This window comes from Nipponia nippon, unplaced genomic scaffold (genome assembly GCF_047370975.1).
Source record: "Nipponia nippon isolate SJK-2023a ecotype South Korea unplaced genomic scaffold, ASM4737097v1 scaffold_18, whole genome shotgun sequence".
In the NCBI taxonomy this organism is placed as follows: domain Eukaryota; kingdom Metazoa; phylum Chordata; class Aves; order Pelecaniformes; family Threskiornithidae; genus Nipponia; species Nipponia nippon.
In genome coordinates this window covers 1,935,483-1,955,717 of record NW_028262334.1, presented here as the reverse complement: position 1 = coordinate 1,955,717, position 20,235 = coordinate 1,935,483, and the positions used below count along the sequence as shown (strand labels likewise).

At 45.2% G+C, this 20,235-nt stretch overlaps 2 protein-coding genes across 5 annotated transcripts in view; one reads left to right on the top strand and one right to left on the bottom strand.

The window, feature by feature from the left end:
* ACACB (acetyl-CoA carboxylase beta) overlaps positions 1-3,619 on the top strand; it is a 28,690-nt gene extending 25,071 nt beyond the window's left edge. For all 4 annotated transcript variants that reach the window (XM_087754424.1, XM_087754426.1, XM_087754427.1 and 1 more), the window contains 2 exons: positions 469-605; positions 734-3,619. In XM_087754424.1, coding sequence (XP_087610550.1) covers positions 469-605; positions 734-860 — 264 coding nt within the window. In that variant the 3' untranslated portion in view covers positions 861-3,619. The remainder of the gene's footprint in view (positions 1-468; positions 606-733) is intronic.
* A 907-nt stretch (positions 3,620-4,526) lies between these two features.
* On the bottom strand, positions 4,527-19,679 carry FOXN4 (forkhead box N4). Its single transcript, XM_009472390.2, has 9 exons — positions 19,597-19,679; positions 9,038-9,201; positions 8,056-8,171; positions 7,845-7,958; positions 7,565-7,692; positions 7,097-7,193; positions 6,802-7,009; positions 5,395-5,778; positions 4,527-4,777 (listed from the first exon to the last, which is right to left on the bottom strand). The coding sequence occupies exons 1-9, from the start codon at positions 19,677-19,679 to the stop codon at positions 4,527-4,529; spliced, it is 1,545 nt and encodes a 514-aa protein (XP_009470665.2).
* Positions 19,680-20,235: the final 556 nt, after the last annotated feature.

Here is a 20,235-nt window from a genome sequence, read left to right as displayed (position 1 = left end):
GGATGCTGGTGCTCAGTGGTAGCGAGGTGGCCCCCAAATAAACACGGGCCTCCTCATTTTCTACTATCAGATAAGGCTTCCCAGGGCAGAAGAGAGATTTGGGGGCTTTGCATTTGAGCTGCTCTCAGGTGCAAGTGCCATGACACACACATCACCATGTCAGTCCTGTGCTTGCTGAGCCGGGAAGTGAGGGCATGCAAAGGAAACATATTTTACCTTAACTTTTTGCATTTAAAACAGTCCACGAAGCTTTCCCCAGTTTTGATTTCCAGACTGAACCTTTTCCCCAGTGGCTGTTACATGGGAGTGGGGGAGTGTGCCATGCTGCCCTGTATGTGCAGGGCTGAGAAGAAAAATCCCATTGTCTGGGTGTGTCATGGGAGGAAAAAGCACAAGGATGCAGCAGAAAGGAGGGGCTCGGGCTGTGCAGGCAGCAGGACCCCCTGCCCACGGTGCTGCTTTCCCCAGGGCTACCTCTGGGACAACAACCAGGTGGTGGTGGAGTGGCTGGAGAAGCACATGCAAGAGGACGACGGCACCCAGTCGGCCATCCGGGAGAACATCAAGTATTTGAAGCGGGACTATGTGGTCAAGCACATCCGGAGGTGAGTGGCCGCGGGAGCCGGGATGCGAAGGGCAATGCTGTCCCCTGGGCTGGGCACAGCGGGTGGTGGAGATGAGGCGGTTCTTCTTCAGCCCCTGAGGCAGCTGCCCTCTCCCGTCCACGTTGCAGCTTGGTCCAAGCCAACCCCGAGGTGGCCATGGACTGCATCATCCAGATGGCTCAGCACATCACCCGTGCGCAGAAGGCCCAGGTTTCCCGTCTGCTGTCGACGGTGGATAATGACAGCCCATCTTGAGCCAGTGGCCGGCGGCGTGCAGGGCAATCGCCGCGGGGCAGGAGGGGCACCGGGACACGCTGCTGCTCAGAGGCCAGACTTCACCTCCCCACCCGGTTCGTCCGGCCTCGAACTGAAGCCTGGGACTCTTACTCATGTGCCTAAATAAAGGATGCCAGTGTTTGTATTTTAAGCCATGAAGATGGTCTCTCCATCTGGGCAAAGTTCCCTCCAGTGCTGGGGGTGTTCATCAGAGGGAAGCCTGGCAGAAGATAAACTTGGCCCAAGCCAAGGCTGGAGTCTGGACCTGCTGCAGAAGTTGGTTTTAAAAAGAATCTAAAATCTTTTACTGTGTTTTAGTTGCAAGCTCTGGCCTTAGTCTTTAAAACAAGCACCAGTGTCAGACACGTCTCGTGAGACTGGATGGAGCTGGAAGTACAAACTGACTGGCCCAGGCATCATGGGGAGTGGGACGAAGGAGGTCTCCGTATGGCCATGTTGAAGCCTACCAGGCACCGGCACAGGGAAATGTAAACCCTGCTTAAGAAGCAGTCTCAGACTGATGTTTTATAATAAATTCAGGAACCATGAGGAGCAATTTGTCTCATTGTTGGGGAGTGATGAGTAGATGTGACTACGAGTAGCTGATGGCCCACAAAAGACATCAGTGAGCCATGCTGGGAACTGTTGCTGCAGGAACATCAATGGATCCACCATGGTTTGACTGACCCGACTGTTCCTCTTGCCCGGCTCGTGTCCTTTCCGGCTCCTGTCACAGCTCCTTTGGGTGTTTTCAGCCTGCGGCTCCTGTGGAGGATGGAGAGGAGGGAGGACGTGGCGCCGGGTGCTCCTGCCCCAGCGAGCCGGTTCCTCCACTGAAGCACGGGAGCCAGGGTGAGCTCTCCATCTGCTTGGACCTGTACCCTGCTTCTTGGGTGGCCTTTAATCAGCTTGGTTCACGGAGGGGCAATCTGAATACGTGCTTTCCAGTGCCTCTGGCTGTGCGGGTGCATCATTTCACCAGCGCAGGTTTAGCTTTGGCTCGCAAAGGGGGAGGCAGGACGGCGATGGGAGGCGGGATGCCTGGTTCAGGTGCGGTGCTGGTATTGCTGTGGTGTGGAGGTGTTGGACACCTCCTTGGTCGTGCCTGGGCTGGGGGCTCCCGCCGGGGTCTGCGGGGAGGTCTCCCCATCCTGGGGCTGGGGGTGGAAAGGGCCTTAGGAGATGCTTGCTGGTTTGAAAGGTGTCACTGCGCTTTGCCAGGGAATGGGGGTGCTGATGCTCACTGTACGGGAGCCAAACCACCGCCAATAAAGTAAGCACAGCTCTCAAGGAGGTTTTCCTGAGCTCTGTTTCTTTTGTCATTGTATGAACGCGGCGGATCCAAGCAGGCGCCGGTGCCTCTGCCGATGCGCAGCCTCCTCCCCGCAGCACAGAAACTGCTCTAGTAGCGAGCAGCTTGTAGCAGCCCTCCTGCGAACGCCTGGCCTAAACCAGAGCTCTTCCGCACATTGAGGCACGGAGATTTTCAGGAATAGGTTGACAGAATGGAAAAAGAGTTTGTACAGTAAATACGTGTGCACTCTTACTCTCCTGGAGGACTTGAGCCAGGGATGAAGCCCTGACTTGGACATAGTATTATGTCTGTAAAGGCAATGAAGCCTGGGCAAAGCTGCTCTTTTAGAGAGAAGCCCTCCCTTCCATTTGCAGGTGGGCGCTACAAATGATTTGTGCGTGGATGAGATGCTTTTCCGCTAGTGGTGGCATGCAAACACACAAGTCTTCAATTCAAGAGAAGGGCCTGCTCCTCAGCACGCTCAGACACCGCGGCTGGAGTCAAACATCTCAGCTTTGTCCATTTGCCAACGTCCCTAAGTTGTACAAAGCTATTTCCTCGCTGGGTTGGATTTCCAGTAGCAGATGCCTCGGAATTGCTGTGTAATGCCGAGCCGCAGCACACCGCGAGGCAGGGGCGCGCCTGACACCGGAGTAGTCGTAATGCAGCACATCTAGAATGACCCAGGCTTAGTGCTAAGAAATATTTATTTAAAAAAAATGAAGACATCGTAGATGATGCCAGTCACGGCAAATGATCATTAATCACCTTTGTTCTTGAACGATAAATTATGACGTGGAGCATCGTGCCCGTTTGGAAGAGGTTGCCGTGGACATGCACTGGGGAAGATACAGGCCCAGACATTTTCTAGCCCCTGATCTTCACACCAGTGGTTTTCAGCTGGGCGGCTCCAGCGTCCTGCACCCGCTGGGTGTTCAGTACATGGACCGAGGCTGGCGAGGCTTCCAACCAGCCCCCGCCACAGGCAGCGTGGGCGAGAGGAGCCTGTGAGCCCCTGGGTACAACCCCGGGAACTGACAGACCGGGAAATTCTATTAATGCACAGGAACAGACAAAACACGAGATATAAATATAACGTCATGGTCACAGAGGTATAAGTAAACTAAACGCTAAATGCCAACATACAGTTTGCTTTTTATATTTTCAGATGTTTCATCACATTTTTAGCAACGTATGTTACCAAGTATAAAGCGGGGTTTGAAAATGTAAAAAACTACGTTAGAATCAATTTTACTTGGTTAATTAGGGAAGAAAGACTATTATGAATTGGTATGGTACAGTTACAATATTTGGTCTCTGAATTTTTTTTAAAAAACATGAGTTTCACAGTATCAAAAGTGCTTATTTAAAAGAAATGTAGTGTAACAACTGACTAAAATTGTTGCATTTTTGATTATGAATAATTTAGTGGATGTAAAACAGGTTACTGCAGCATTTTTAAAAATTGAACAGTGCTCAGCTTACATAATTTCTTTTCTCTTCATAACAATAAATATAAATAAATTTACAAATAGTAATACTGCCTAGCACAAGAATAGACAGAAGCACAATACACAAGACTATAAACAAATCTAAATTTTTAAAAAATCCTAAAAATAGGTATAATTCCTAAAATCTTCTAGCCAGCGATTGGTTTAATAATTCAGTAGTACCACTTCTGTCACGCGGTAAGGACTTTGTTTTTAAACCTAGACAAACAGTTGTCTGCTATGGGTTCAACTTTTCATTTTTAGTGTTTTTACTCCTTTTTTCCTACCTCACAACAATAAATTAACAACAGTTACATCAGAAAAGTGTTAGTGGTGCAAGTGTCTCCAGAAACTGTGCGGGGTCTTTGTTCACTGGCAATAGTTATTTGGCAATTTAAGAAAAACGATACACGTGGTACATGATCAACCATTTTGGACTCCAACTTGGCGCTGACCAGTCCCTTGACTTGCGTCGGCTTCTGTGTAGGTGGTGACCAAACAGCGTCCATGTGTAAGGCCGGATCACAGTGTTGATTAAATGTGTTTACCTTAACTGGACTATTTTTTAGCTCAGTTACATTCCAGTGAAAGTTCCTGCTGACCAGTGCCTCCCAGGTCCTTCTTGAGAGCTCACCAGTCCTGCAACACAAGTGTCCGTGCCCTTTCCTCAGTCTTGCCACGGGTGAAAGTGGTTCTACTAGTAACAGTCTGATTTATTTTGGCATCATGTGCCATGTCCCGGTAAATAGCCGACACGTTCCAAGCGTCTGCAGGAGGAGCTCTTTTATTGCTTTCGGGTTGGATTTTAACGGTTGGGAGAAACTGGCCCCTGAGTCAGAGGTCCATGGAACGGTGCAAAACTCAGAGCAGAGCAATGGGTTTGTTGCCTTGGGGGTTCATGTACTGAGCTGCCGCTACGTTGTCCAGCGTCGTGTAGGTGGTATAAAGGCCGGTGACCTGCAAGTCTGAGAAGGAGTGATCGCTGCCGCTGGAGACAGGGGTGAGGCCAGGGGTGCCCAGGTCACAGTCTGAGAGGTGGAGCGGGGAGTTGCTGAAGGCACCCAGGGTATCAAGGCTGAAGCTGTCATCTTTCATTTCCTCCCATATGTTACCTTTAACAGATTAAATTCTGGTCACAGCTACACATCCAACCCACCCGGGCACTGCCTGCAGGGGTCAGTCCATAACTAAAGGGCTTCACCCGCTGCTTAGGACCAGTGCTGCTTGCGGGTGGCACCATTTGTAGCACAAAGGGAGTAAGAGTGTCTGTTCCCCCCGAAACGCCCTGGTTCCAGCAGGAGTCCAGACCTGTCTGGGCAGAATCTATCTACCATGGGCTAACCAGAAACCCAGGGGCCACGCTAGGCATCGCCATGGGCCAGGGAAGTTCTCCTTCTACAGACGGGGAAACCCAAGGCACGAGCAGAGCTATGGTTTCCCGTGGGCAGAGAGATGCGTGTCCCAGATGCAGCTAGTTGGACATCCCTGCCTACATCTACTGCAGTGCACTTCAGCCGTGAAGGCAGTTTGCTGTCCCATCTAGCACAGGGCAGAAATGCACCGAGGAAGGCCAGGGAAGTCACACTGCAGAGGCCAGCACCCAGCACAAGTTTTTAGCTTAGTTATCTCCCACCCCAGAGCATCCTGCTGAGGACCCTGGTTATATATTCAGTGACTATATAATGACATAAACCATGCCCTCCCCTACCCCACCTTCCTCCTCCCATACCTTGCAATGCAAAATCCATAATGCTTGGGTCAAGAGCGTCCACCTCCGTGTTCATGTCTGCTGTCACGTTCAGGAAGTCCGGAGGTGCGCGTCCCATGGGATGGTGGGGAAGAGGGCTGTGGCTCATGTCAGGCAGAGTATGGAGAGGAGGTGTTTGTGCGGGTGCTGGTGAGTCTGGGGCGATGCGAGCCTGGGTCTGGATCTGGTGATGCAGGGGGATGGACTGCAGCGAGAGCGTCATGATCGGCTGAGGCTGCAGCTGGGAGATGGAGATCCGGCCTTGGGCTGCTGCCATGTGGTTCAGGGTGGAGACCTCAGGCTCTGCCTGTTTGCTGGGCCGCCTGCAGCTCTCAGGTCTGTCAGTGATCAGCTTGTCTAGCTCCTCTGCACAGGCGATACCCATTCCCAAGGAAGAAAAGAGACAGTTTAACCCGTTTGTTCAAGCAGGGCCCGGCCAAAGCATTTCACAAGTGAGCACAGCCACATGCTTTTGCCGTAAAAGTGTCTGTCACTGTACGAGATGCAGCACTGCAGGCAGGCTTTGACTGTGCAGAGAGCAAAGACAGGCCATCTACTTCCCTACCCTTAGCCCTTACCCTAGTCGACTTCCATGGTTACCCCTAACCGAGCTAAAGAAATGATCACATGAGACTTACACAGAGCAACCAAGCCACCACTGATGGCAGCTGGCCCACCGTGGCAGAACTAAGCACCCGCAGTAGGTCTCCTGCTCATAGGGATACTCTGAATTCTGCTCGTATCTCAAATAAGATTCGTACGAGAGACTTCCGACAGTTTCAATGGCACTTTTGTTTTTAGGCAAAGGAGAACGTAATTTATCATTGATTGCATGTTACAGATTTTGAAGCAAAAAACTCCAGTTGATTTTGCCAATATTGAGCTCCTGAAAGCTTCAAAACCATGTGTCTTTATAAATAAGAATGAGAAAGTCTTAGTAAAGGGAGAGTTTTGCAGAGGAGCAGGCAAAAAAATGCATTAAAATGTGACACTAAATACTAACACTGGAGGCAGCGTAACTCCTCAGAAGGCCTTGGATGTTCTCCATAGGCCAGCATGGGGGAAAAAGACAATCCATTTTGAAGCTGGGGACCGATTTGCACTGAGGGCTTCCAAAAATAGCTGTCAGTCCCGTTACCTCCTCCTGCGGTAGTGTATCGCCCTGTCACACAACCTCGGGGCAGCAGGAATGACTTCATTCAGTGCAGAGCACGGAGCATTTCAGCCAAGCAGCTCAGAGGAGGAGGCTGTTGCAAGGCATGAGAGCTCTGCACTAGCCAGCTCTGTTCCATATAATTTATTTCTTAAGATTCATGCATTCCTGGCCAAATAGCCATTTTTCCCCCCTTTCCTCTCATACACATGGCAAAAGCGTAATATAAGCCCTACCTGGGTTAGCCATGCTCCTGTGAATAGCTGCTAAATCCTTCCGCTTCCACTTCTGCATCTCCTCTTCCATCTTGTCGATCTTGGCAGGATTGAGAGCCCACAGGCACCCTTTGCGAGAGGTGCCACTCATCTTGTTCTCCACCTTCTCAAAACACTTATTCAGAGACAGGTTGTGGCGCACGGAGTTCTTCCAGCCATCAGGGGCTGTCTGAAAGATGCAGGAGGATGTGAGCGAAATAAGCCCTGAACAAAGAATTTGTGGCGTTCTACTTCTACCTTTGAGGTGTACGCATACCTTGAAGTAGGGAAAGTGCTCCTTCATGAAGCTGTAGATCTCGCTCACTGGGAGACTGCCTGTTTTGCTGTTCTTCAAGGCCATTGCAATCAAGCAACTAGAGGACAGAGAAATACAGGAAATAACAACAGATTGCATATACGTAGCCATCATATGCCTTCTTCTGGTCTAGCAACCTCAGCTGGCTGATCGTGGGATTACTGTACTCAAGTGCTCAGAAGTCACCCTGTGATCCTGCAGCTTTTACTCCTCTCTGTTATTACTCTACCTTTACGCTGATGTCCAGGCACTAGTTTGCTTGTTCATTCCTGCTACCCCTCAGAGGCCGCTTCCACAGAACCCCTGGGCGGGTGACGGGATTTTTTTTCCCTTCAGAAGGAATCAAACACTCTTGTGCTACCACACCTACAGCGTTACGGCCACCCCAATGCAGGCTGCAGGCAACACGCTATTCTGCTTTCTACTCACCTATATGAATAGATTGGCTTGGGGTAATGCTTTGGATGCAGTTCTTGGGCAGAGTGAGGAGCCAGGCGTGGCTGAGAATAGTGTGGCTGGGTCCCATAGGATGTGTTGTAGATTGCTGCTGGGTTACACTGTATGCAGAAGGAAAACAAGGAAAATGTCAGATGCAAAATGTCCGTGGGTATGTAGGTTTAGGGATATTTTATTGTTTGTCTTTTAAAAGAGTTCTAGATATGATCTTGGCAGGTACTTCAAGACACAGACGACAAGCGAATAACAGTACCTGTTGTGTGTTCTGTGCTAGGGCAAACACTTGCTGTGAATGAGGAGGAGGAAAGAGTTGTTGCTGTGTTTGTAAACTAGGAGACGGCTGCCCACCTACGGCATATTGGCTCATCTGCTGAGATAAAGACAACAGACGTGTCAGTCTTGAAATTACCAACATCTTTTCCTAAGAAGTGTTGCAATAATAAGCCATCGAGCCCTGCTCTTACATTTGCTCCATGAGTCGAAATAGAATTCAGTCCCAGGATTCCCTGTGGCAGGCTGGCCTGGACATGAATCATCGCTCCAGGTGCTCCTGTCGAGTGCATATTGCTTGCTATGGGACCTATTTTGGAGAAAGCAAAGGCTGTGAATGCTCACATGAAAGTACACTTCAGAAAAGAGAGCTGACATTTATTTTTAATAGACGCAGTTGAACACAGCTAAGCTCTGGAGTGGATAATCACACCTCTCTGTGGCTTTCCATCCCAAAAGAACCCAAAGCACTTCACAAATTGCAAAGATGACATCAGCTGCTTCTAACACTTGTTATGCAGGGAATGAAAGATGACAGCTGTTTAACGGTCCACAGTGGTGTTACAGACACAGTATCTTACAAAAGAGAAAAAACCCATATTCAGCACTATCTGTACTCCAGAAGGATTTCTGCTCTAAAGCAAGCAAGATGATACGCTGAGCTCTCTCAGCAGAATACCTTAGGGAACGAGCGTGTTTACCTAAAGGATGTTCACAAAGGAAAGAAAGACGTTCAATGAACATATGCTGTAAGTCTGTATGAAGCAAACAGGTATGGGGTAAATAAGATACTCTTAATTTTATCAATGTTGAAACGAATAAGAAAGACTAATTACCTAATTTCAAAGCTGTTGAAAACCTCTGAAATGCAAGTCTTAAATATCTTGGCCCAAGTTCACGCAACAAGGCACCAGCAACTACACTGAGCAGAAAAGCCAATTGGATCCTAAGATCTCTGTCGTGACTGCTAGGGCTCTCCGCCTCTTGAAATGAAGGCAATGTTTCAGCCAGAGCCTTATCAGAAGACAACAGGCTCCAGGTCTTCTGACAGGAAGCGAAATGTAATGCACTTAAAAGGAATCTACTAATAGGAAAGCTAGCCTGTGTGAGGGAAAAGAAAGGAGGCAGTAGGCTGGGGTGTTTAAAGAGCAGTTCTCTAACATCCTAACAGTTTACCTGTCTGTTGTAGTACTGCATTCTGGGCACCAAGGCTAAAATCCATTCTTCCACTGGCCATCTGTTGTAACCGAGGAACATCAACAGATGTCAGCCACGACAAGGACTGTAAGTCACTGGGGAGGTCATCTTCACTCAGATGGGAGGGGTCAGAAGCTAAGAGTCTGCAAAATAGCATGAAAGGTTAGCAGGGAGCGGAGATGCTGCTACACTGTCCCTGGTAAGAGGGGAGATGATTGGATGCCACAGCTCTGTAGGTCAGCAGGGAAAACATGTCAGGCTGGAATTCTGTTTGCAGAACTCACATGCGACCTTTGGTTTCACAGCTGGCTGGTTGCTGCTGCCCTTTACTTAATCATGTGTTCCTTCATACAATTTGAAACATTTTAGTTAAGAAAACTTCTTGTGCAGTATTTGTAGGGGAAGAAGAATTTGTAGGGGCATAAGAACCTGGAGGAGAAACTGCCTGGAAACAAAACCAAAGCTGATTCATTATTTTTGCATTTGTCAGAAATTTGCTCTTGTTTGGCCTTGATGTAGAAGAAACCCGTCAGGACTGTTAGCCTGGCAATTTTGCATTAACCTTGAAATGCAGGGACCAGCCAGCCTCAGAAGAAGTTTCTGTGCCTAGCTCCTCAAGGACCTGTGTATTCTGCTGGCTTGAGAACCTGGAGGGGGCTTTTCCCAGCCACTGCATCCCGTCGGTGGGGACGGATCAGCGGAGAGTTGCTGCATAAACAAAACTTTACAGAATGAACTGGTGATCTCTTCCATTCAGATACATGAAGCTATTGACACTTAACAAGGAACCCTCAAGCACAGGAAACAATTTTTTTAGGCAGTTTTTGACATACCAAATGATCAGAATGAAAAGCTAGTGACTGAATGCACAATAACACCCAGCCTGCCTTCAGCTGACAAAACCGAGGCGTAAGGATGACAGGCTGCTTTTGGTTTAAAGCTCCGTTTTTGATACATTCTGCATGCTCTGTCCCACCTGTTTTATTTTGCTTCTGATAGAGTGTGTGGTACAAAACTGAAATATTGAAATATATTTACAGTAGTCAAAAATTCCTGTGTGGTCAAAACTCCAATTAAAGTCAATAAAAGAACTATTGCAAATGAAGGGCTAAACTACTTTTATTTATGTTATTTTACTCATGTTATGTGTTACAGAAGTCATGGGTATCTTGAGGAGTAAAGCAGTAATTAGAACATGTCAGGAAGTTATCATTAGATACCCAGGGTAAATCCAAAGGGATTCAGGTCCAGGAAAACATCTTTCTCTTTCAGAAGAACATAGTTTCGTTGGATGTAATTGATTTTGCTTTCAAAACAAAGGCTTTAAAGAGCTCTCTCATAGCTATGTTAAAGCCAGCTGCGTGGTACTAATGTGTGTTCATTGCCAAATGACGATGCAGAAGCCTTAAATAAATCTGGTCTCTTGCTGAAGCATCTTTTATGTTTTACACGATTCTAAATCAGCTTAAAAGAACAAGGCAGAACTCTAGTGCCTGGCTGCCCAGGAGCTTTCAGCTCCTCTATTCATGATTTCCAGAAACACCTATCAAAGTTCCCTAAACTATTATCTGGGAGATCTTTAAAGCAGAATATAATTTATTTGTTTGTAAAAAGATTTTGAAAAGAAGAAAAGAAAGAAAAAAAAAAAAACCAAACAACACCTGACCAAGAGCCAAAAGCTCAAATCCTGGCCAAAAAACATCTTCAAATCTCTCTTCCAGCCTACCCTGTTTTCTTTCTCCTACTGTAGTTATAGTGCAATAATTAGCATTGCCATGGTTACCGCTGTTCAGTTATTTTGTGAGGCCTGGGACTTAAATACATAAAAAGACTATCAGGTGACGGCTCTCCCAGCCCGGAGATTGGCTGGATTGGAAGTAAACAAGAGCATTAAATGATTTGAAAACTGGGCAGGCTCATGTCGTTTGCAACAGTTGGGCCCATTCATGGGAAGCCGATAACCCATTGTGCCGCCAACGACTGCTGCCCGGTGGCACGTGGCCTCGATTGTTTTTGAGATTCTTGCTTAATTGTTTTTCCCCCCCCTCCTCCTTTTTACAAACTTCACATTAATCTGGCTGAATGACAGCCGACACACAACACACATCCACATGCCATCTGGCACCCTGGTCCCTGCCAGTCCTCCCAGACAAGTCAGCTCCTTCAACAAATAACGGGGTCAGATGGGCGGCGAGGGTCAGCACCCACTGCACACGCCTCCTGTCAGGCAATGAATCCGCCACATGCCCTCGCCGCTCCTCCACATGGGACGAGCATCTCCGCACCGGAGGACCGCGGGAGTCATGGTGGGGCTCAGCAGCCCTCCCGGCTTTAGCTTTTGGGGAAATAAAGGCCTCTGCTTCACACTCGCCCTGGGTGCCCTCATCCTGGCGCTCTTTCTAGATGTGGGAATGACTGGCGATACCCTGGGCACAGCTGGATGCCATCAGAAGCTTGAACTACAACTCTCCTATTCGCCAGTTAGCACCGGGCAGCGTGCCCCTCTCAGCATCCTCGTGATGCAGACCCACGCCGCTCTCTCCTTCTCGCACTAACACTGTGGATCCAAACGGGGGCAAGGAAGGTGACTGAACTTTTAAGTTGATATAGCAGTCATTAAGCTCCCTTTTAAACAGATATGAAGATGCAATAATACATAATAACTAGACAAAGTGTGTGAGTCAGCTCTTTTTCCAAGACAAAGATGTTTTCCCTTCCCTATTCTAGCATGGCACGGCTGTTTGAATTTGAGTTTACAGTTCTTTTAAAATCACCTCTGGCTGTTCACTTACACATTTTTTAATGGATTTGTTAGTTGTCAGAATAACTATTTTCATTAATAATGGGGAAAAAAGTATATTTAATCAGAATAAAATATTTCACATCTAAGGATTATTCTTCAGGTTGTCTTCAAAACCCATGTTGAAATTTCCTATGTCTTAAAGAATGTGAAACTGCTTAAAGTATGCCCATCGCTGTCTGACTGAGGTGTTTTAAATGCCCAGATATATTCTGCAGCATAAAACCAGCTTATCTCACAGTACACAGGCTCAATGTGTGTCCTGCTTTTAGTGAAAAAATGCTAATCTAACTGCCTCTGGAACGAGAGCTATGCACAGTAATACCTAACATTTTAATCTCACAGGGTTCAATCTTTCTGACCTGAAAAATTGCCTGTGCCAAGGCAACTACAAATATGTAAGTACATACTGTTAATATCGTGTGTACTTTGATTCTGTTCCCCTCCACCACCCTTTTCATCTCACGTTTGAGGGTAAACTTCAGGAGTCAGAGATCCTGTCTTTAGATGGGTGTTCACAGCCCCTGGCACAATGGGGCACTGTAGTAAAAGCAGCCATTTCCTTTCAATGCATGTAAATGAGATAAATAGTGATACGCTATAATTAATGCACACTACTGAAAATGTCCCCAGCTGCACATTCCCCAGGGCTGTCTGGTATAGAGGCTAAACTACTAAACCCCTATGAAGAAAAGGTGACAGTCACACCAAACGTCTTGCAAACATGATATTATTTTTAAAGGTGTGGTGAAATGATGCAGCTCTATTTTTACCCCTCTCCTTTCAAATCTCTGCAGGAAAACATCCTTCTGTTTCCATGTGTTTCTATCCTAGAAAGGCACCTGCATTAGTAAGAATCCACATGATGCTGAGGATTTAAGCCCCAGTTCTCCTCTCTGTATCAGAGGATGCTGGCCTCCTGTGAAAAGTGCCATGAGAGCTATGATAGGTATGATACAGAAATGCTCGGTGGTGGCATTAGTCTTTGCTATCTGCTCTATCATGCACTGCCTAAAATATTTATCTAATCAGGGCAATAGATCTTGGCCACCAGCCAGCCTGCAAAAGTTTACTTTTCCAGAATCAGGAAAAATACCCCTTGGAATGAAACTCCTTTCCAGATCTCCCGATACTGAGCTCCAGACCTTCCTGCCTGCAGTCACGGAGAAATTGGACTCCTGCATTGGTTGCACCTCTGATAAAGCTCACTAGAGCCTGTCAGCAGTGCAAAATCATCTGTTAGATGTACCTAAAGATATCTCTACTTTTTTTCCCCCCATCAAGTACATCCTGCTGGCACAACAGCTAGCTAGATGGAATGAAATTCATTCCTGGCATAACCTTGAGGGAATCCGCAACTAACATCAGAGTTGAATTTCAATCTATATTCATGGATCTAACTTTACCATCTTTCCTCACATTGAGCTGTTCTAACGAGCTGGATCTAAGGTAGTTCATCACCGCAGAAACCGCTGTCAAGGTGAACTATCCACTTCTACCTCTGCAAACACCATAGTACGGTGGACTTGTCACTGGAGACTGTAGGGACTGCCTCTTCAAAAGCCTCATAGAACAGTCTGCCGAACAAGTTTGTTAAGACTAAAGGAAAGCTCAGCAATGACAAGCATACCTTAAGATAGTTTATCTCCAGAAGTTTAGCCAATAACTGGGTGTTTCAGTTTATGATATGGTGTGCAAAGTTACATATTTCTATGCATATTGCACCATTCACACTTCAGAGGATTCTGCTTGCTTGTTTGCTCTGGAATCTGTCCCTAAAAGACATAAAGCACTCAAACTGGTTGATGTTGTAGGGCGAATCTAATGCTACAGTTTCTCGCAAAGGGATTAGTGCGTGGTGGCAACTCATCATCGCCTCCGTTCTAAACAAAGTCAGACCAAAACATCACAGTTGCATTTGGCATATTCAACTTCAACCATAGATTTAAGATGTCTCTCGCTCAATGGATGATTTTTATCACCGTTTCCAGCACTGACATCTGAGCTGTTTGCCTATGCTTAAGCAATAAAACTGTTCAACAAGTAGGAGCAATCAGGGGTGACAGATTCTCAATTAGCTGTTTGCAACGGTTTATCCAGTGTGAGTGACAACTGAACAGGAAGAGTCCCAAGAAAACCTCTTCTTGAAGTGGTGATGAGAAACTCCTTTTGTCTGGGATTACGTAATGTCCTCAGAACAAGTGCGGTGATTTCTCGTATGTAAAACAACACAGGGAAAATATTTATGTTTTGTGACTCTTCAGCTGTCTCCATGGTGAGAAGTATTCTCCGTTTTATTGAAGGGGTCAACTTCACCGTCTCCTTTTGCTCCTCACTCCATCTGCTCTGCTCCTTCCCTCTATGCACTTCTTTTCCCATCTTCCTCCCTTGCAGGTGCTTTTCCCCACACTCGGTTCTGTTTTCCACACTCACAACCACCTGCCTCTCTCTTCCCTGTTTCTGCACAGCTCCTCTCCTGCTTCAGCCAGCAGCTCTCACTGCTGCTTTCAGCCTGTGATTCCTCTTTGCCTCCTGAAGACACGCCACCCATCCAGTCCCAAACTACCAGCCCGCCTTTCTCCTCCCTGTCTTCAATTTCTTTGAGTAATTTCTGGGCTCGCTGGAAATAAGAACAGAAATTAGGCAGCTTTCCAGGGACAACCAGAAAGTCCCTCCTCATCTACAGCTCAAGAAACTTTGGATTATAGGAACTGAAACTAGTGAGGAAAAAGCAAATAACATGATTACCCTGTCAGGTGTTGCTGTTCTCCTTTTCTTACACCATGGTTCAGAAGAGAAGACGATTCTCCAAAAACCTTCTGCAAAGGTACTTAGCACTAACAGAACGGGCTATAGATGTGCTCCTAGAGACTTTTATACATTTCAGCTCCAAGTTTCACAACCCCTCGTTACATCATTTTGGTATGGGATGAAGAGAAACTGAATTACAAGTGACCTACATGATTTGCTTAAGCCTAAGAGGAAGTCAGCAGCAATGTCAGCACTGAACTCCCAGCCACTCGCTCCCTGCTGTGCTTTACCCACATAACCATCCCTAGGTTTGGATTTGCCAAATGCAGCTGGTATCTGACTCTGCAATCTGTTTTGTTAAAAAAACAAAAACAAAACTGTGACTGATGTCAAAATAAGTTTCTCCTCAATGCAAAAATGCCTTGAAGTACCAAGCCCCACAGGAATGTTTTCTATTAAAACCAGGAGCATTTTTTTCCTTTAACATTGCTTCAGCTGCTGTTTATTAGCACTGAACTGGTCTATCTGCCTGGGATCTTGCGTAGCTATTTACTCCAGTGTAAAGGGAATATAAAATATAGTAGCCTTTGTTTTGCACTGTTATAAGAACCCATCTCAATTGCATTACTTGCTGCTGCGGTCATGCAGCAGTTCTGCTTTCCACACGTAGGAGATTTTTAAAATGGATAAAATAAGAGTGGTGTGCCATGAGCATCCGAGATCTCACAGGAGTGCTGAAAAAGTCCAAATTCCTTTTCTGTTTCCTTGTTTTGAACGGGAGGTCAAGTATCATTTATGAGGTAAGATATGAACGCCGTTCTGGTTTCACTGGAGGCAGATGAGCCTGAGAAGCCTGCAAGCTATTGCCTGGGTACAAACCAGTCCTTCCCATCTCTGCCTGTAACTGCAAGACAATTTGAGGAGCAAGGGCCACAATTTTTATTAATACCGATTAGCACATTTCAGGAACTGCATAGGAAACAGTTGAGCTAATCCACTTAAATCAATCCACAGTGGCCTGAGTTTGACTGATTCCTAGGAGGTTTCTCACATTTTTTTGAAAGAATGAAGCAACTACTGTGATGAAATTCCTCCGACACATCGAGTCATTATCTCACTCCCTGTCAGACACACATGTTGTCAAGGGAATGGACACTGACATTTTCTTCAGGAACAATTACGGTTTCGTTAGTTATGCATTTGTAACCTTTTGTCTGCAGAAATTTCCTTCATGCAAACTCCCAGACTCCATCCATCCCCAGTGGTGACAGTCAGGAGTCCTGAGCTGTAGCTTGTTCTCCAGAAACCAAAGTGCAAAATGAGATATGAGACTACCACTTAGGAGAGCTAAAGTGTACTGTGTGTCATAAAGATAAAGACTTTTCACCTTTTTCACCACTGTAATGCAGTCACATCTGGAATGTATGGCGGTTGCGTGTTTATGTGTCTATGCTTCTTAATATGATTTTGCGCTAAACTATGCTAGCATAAAGTAATTACTACAACAAAAAATTAATCTGACTATCGAATGAGGTAATGAATATAGACCAATTTTTTAAGAACCAAAGGGACAATTAAAATGGGGTGAAGGAGGATATAGTCGACCAAGATGTTGAATGATTAACGGCTGAGTAACAACTTTTGATCAAAAAGACATCTGTTTAAAACTGAATTCCTGTTTAACATGCATAGAAAATGCATTGCAAGGCCTTGAAAATACTACATAAGCCTTCTATCAACTGGAAATACATAGCAATATAAAAAAAATAGAAACATGGTCCTTACACAAAATATTGAGCCGCAAAACATGAAGTTAATTTATCGTGTTGACCTAAGGTTAGCTTTACATCTTAAATAACGTTATTTCTTCAAATAGAATTATACATTTTAGTTATTTCTTTCAAAATATAGATACCACATTGTTACATAGAGTGATGATTTGATTCCTTAAATTTGGATTTTCACATATTCCAAATAACCCACAGCAAGTTACTCTTTGTCTCCCTTCTAATGGCCTGTCTTTCACATCATGATTTATTAATAAACCACACATAACTGTACCGACTTTGGGAATGGGATAGTCCCTGAGAAAAATAAGCATGCTGCTGCATTTGAAAACCAAGAATGTTGAATTAGGATAATATTGAGCCTTCTTTGGGAGAGAACTTACAGGTCTGTAAGTGTTTTTTCAGTCTTAGTCCAGGCCCACCTTGGCCTCGCATCTGCCTCCCTGGGGCTTCTGTTGCTCAAGCTCTGCATATTAAATCTCATTCTGCGCTTGTGTATATCGCAGTAGATCTTTTACTTCTCTTGCACTGGTTATGTATGTTAAATCAAATTAGACTGCAAAAGGATAGATTGCAGATTTCAATTAAAAATATTACTTGAAGACCACAGTGTTCATGAGTTGAAGGACCTCGTTTCTCAGAGACCAGCTCCAACTGCACTGAAAACTGTGGGAGTTCTCCACTAATTTAGTAGCCTTTGAGTTGGCTCTTATAATTCACACAGCTTTGTGCTGAAATAACCGCAAGCGTGCCACTGCATAGTAAACTTGTAGTCTGCCTATTGCTTTGATTTAAACATCAAAATATTTACACTAAAACATAATGTTAGGTTATTAATTATAATTAACAAGAATAAAGCATTAAGGATTAAAAAATCCCAGTGTGTTACAATTCTCTACTTATATTCCCTGAAATGTAAAATGACATCATTAGAAATATTTGTCACTACTACAGTTATGAAAATATCGAAGGTAGCGGTATTTTCTTTGGGAAAGTGAGAGGCGTCTGCTAATATGAAGTATTACTTTGCATTGGTAGCCAGGCAGTGACAGCACCGTAAAAACATAGGCATCGGAGAAGATATGATGGCCTTTAATCATTCCTAGACAGTAGGATGTTTTATATCCCACAGCTGCATTGGTGGAAGAGATATTTGTCTAAAATCATTTACTATGGTGCAAATAGTCCCTGGAGTTTGCATAGTAGTCTAATCCTCATCACTACTCTATGTGCTACATCAATTTTACTATAGATGCTTTGGATCCACAGAAATCAAAGATCTGCTAAAATCAGGGATTTTTTCTCCTCATCCATTTAAAAAAAAATAAAAGAAAAAAAATCGCATAGTTTCAAACTGTAAGCATAAGCTGCATGAAAACTTATCAGTATTTGCTGATTTGATCCCCTGCTTACATGCCCACGCACTCCCTCCCTTTTCAGTGTTTCCTCCTGCACACTCGCAGGAAAGCCTGGTCTCCTCCAAGTCCAACTGTCCCATTGAAAGATTCCAAGTGAGACAGAAGAGTATTCTCAGCACAGCCCCAGCCTCCCACTCGCTAATTGGAGGCCATTCCCCATTTTGTGGAGCCTTGATGCTCCCCCATGGAGAACTCGGGACTGTGGGTTCCAGTCTTGGACTGTGGTGACAGCAGGAGAGTAAACAGAGCTGATAGAATTTGACAGGTCTATTCTTTTCTTAAAATCATTCAGTCTAAAAGATTTTCTTTTACATAATCCAAAGTGTTTTCTCATGAAGTAGGACAAATACTGCTCTGCATTTATGGTGCAGTTCAGATTTTATGCATTTTTATCAGAATTTGACACTATTAAATGAGGTCAAATAATTCATTTTAAAGCTGCATTAAAGAAATCACAACTGGGTTAAAAACTTTAGAGAACTGGGATCTTCGAGTTCAAAATGTTTAACAGAGAGTTGAAAGTAGTTTTAAAAAGCTGATGACTTCTGAATAAAAGAAGAAACTCTTACAGTTCCTGTACTGGCAGGAAGATAAATCCTATCTTTCTCAAAAAAGAGTGGGTTTTTTTGCAGCTATGAGTTAAAGAATAGTTCTCTCCATAAAAAGGGTCTTTGTTAAGGTGGTATGTTCTTCAGGGCACCGAAGATACAGACTTAAATATAAGTACCCAGAAGTCTCTCTCATGCACATCCTTCATTAAATACCAAATAATTTCTTTATAAATATTTACATAGCCAACGAAAATGCCTAGAGCAAACATTGCTTTAGTAAACAGCAAAACAGAGTTCCACAAACCTTTTTCCACAGTGGCTTCAGAGAGTATAACAAATCACTTGTTGAGCTGCAAGAGGCTGCAGTGCAGCGTTTGCATTTTGAATAGAGAGAGGCTGATAGAAGAATACCTGCGGCTGACCACTTTTACCCATAGAAATGGGTGAAAACACCCTCAGGCTGGGAGGGAGGCGATAGTCTCTCGCTCCTCGTTTTAAAATGAGGAAATTTTTTTTTTTTTTTTACTGTGAGAACTGGATCGTCTTCTGTTATTCTGTATTTCTTGGAACTGCATCATGTGACAAGATGTAACCTAACTTAACCCAGTGCACTGTAATTCATGCAGAACTATCCCGTGACTTCTAACAGTACTTTTAAATGATAAATTGATGCACAGTGGTGTAAGTGAATTATCAAAGGCTGTTGACAACTCCAGGTTTGTTCCCACTGATATTAGAAGATTTTTGACAGAAGTCAGTACTACCTAAGTACTTGTTTTAATGAAAAGCTCTTCTAGTGTCTATTGCACTTGATTTAGTCTCTCCATGACTGCTTCATAACAATGCAAAACGTGATCTGAAAGGGAACTTTTAAATAATTATTATTTAACAAATATCCTTCTCTGGCAACACTCATACAGCAGAGGGAGTTTACTAGAAGGTCAACACAAGGCTTTGAAAGTGTATTTATCAAACATAGTTTAGTATCAAAATACTTTAAACAGGAATGCTTCTAAATAAGTAATGCATTGTAACTGGTCACCAGCTTAGAAATCTAATTTAGAGCAGAGAAATAATGCAGTTAGCTTCTTTTAAAAAAAAAAAAAACCACAACAAAAAAAGATAATTTCTATGTGCTAAGGGATTTCTTTTAGGAAATAATGAGAAAACAACATCAGTTAGCAGGCTGTGACAGTGCAGTGCGTATTTTTGAAATCGATAAATGCCTCACCTGTACTCCTGTGAAGGGTGGTGATTTTGCCCTGAATTCCTAATGATTCCTGACATTATGGACGGGATATCACTTTCTATCATCTCCTTAGCAAAAGACAAGAAAAGAGAAAGGCGTTGAGACAGGAGTAGCTATCCAGCACTTCAGCAGCGGGCAGGAGGCAACAAAATCCCAGCTGAAACCCAGGACTAAAGGAAACTAAAGCCCAATTTGTATTACCTTTACCTCCAGGTGCACTGGTTTTATTTGGGCCAGGCAATGCAGTAAAATGTTTTACGGGGGAGGAAAAAAAGAAAAAAGCTCAGAATGGGAACCTTGCCCCTGATGGAGGGAGCATCTGTCGACGGCGGGCACGGAGGGGCGGTTCGGCTGTCGGGAGATGTCAGCACCGGGAGCGCCGGCGCCAGCCGGGGGACGCTCCCGGCTCGGGGCTGCTCTTAAACTGCCATAAAGCACCCGCGTAGCCTTTAGGAACTGCAAGCTGCGGTAGCGTGCGATGGGCGAAGCGCGCCCAGGCCGCCCCCGGGGAGGAGGGGAGCCCGGGGGAGCCGAGCCCCGGTGCCCGCGGAGCGGCCCGAGGGCGCTCCCCGGCCCTTCGCGGCGGCGGCCCGGCAGCCGGCCGGCAGCGAAGGAGGATCC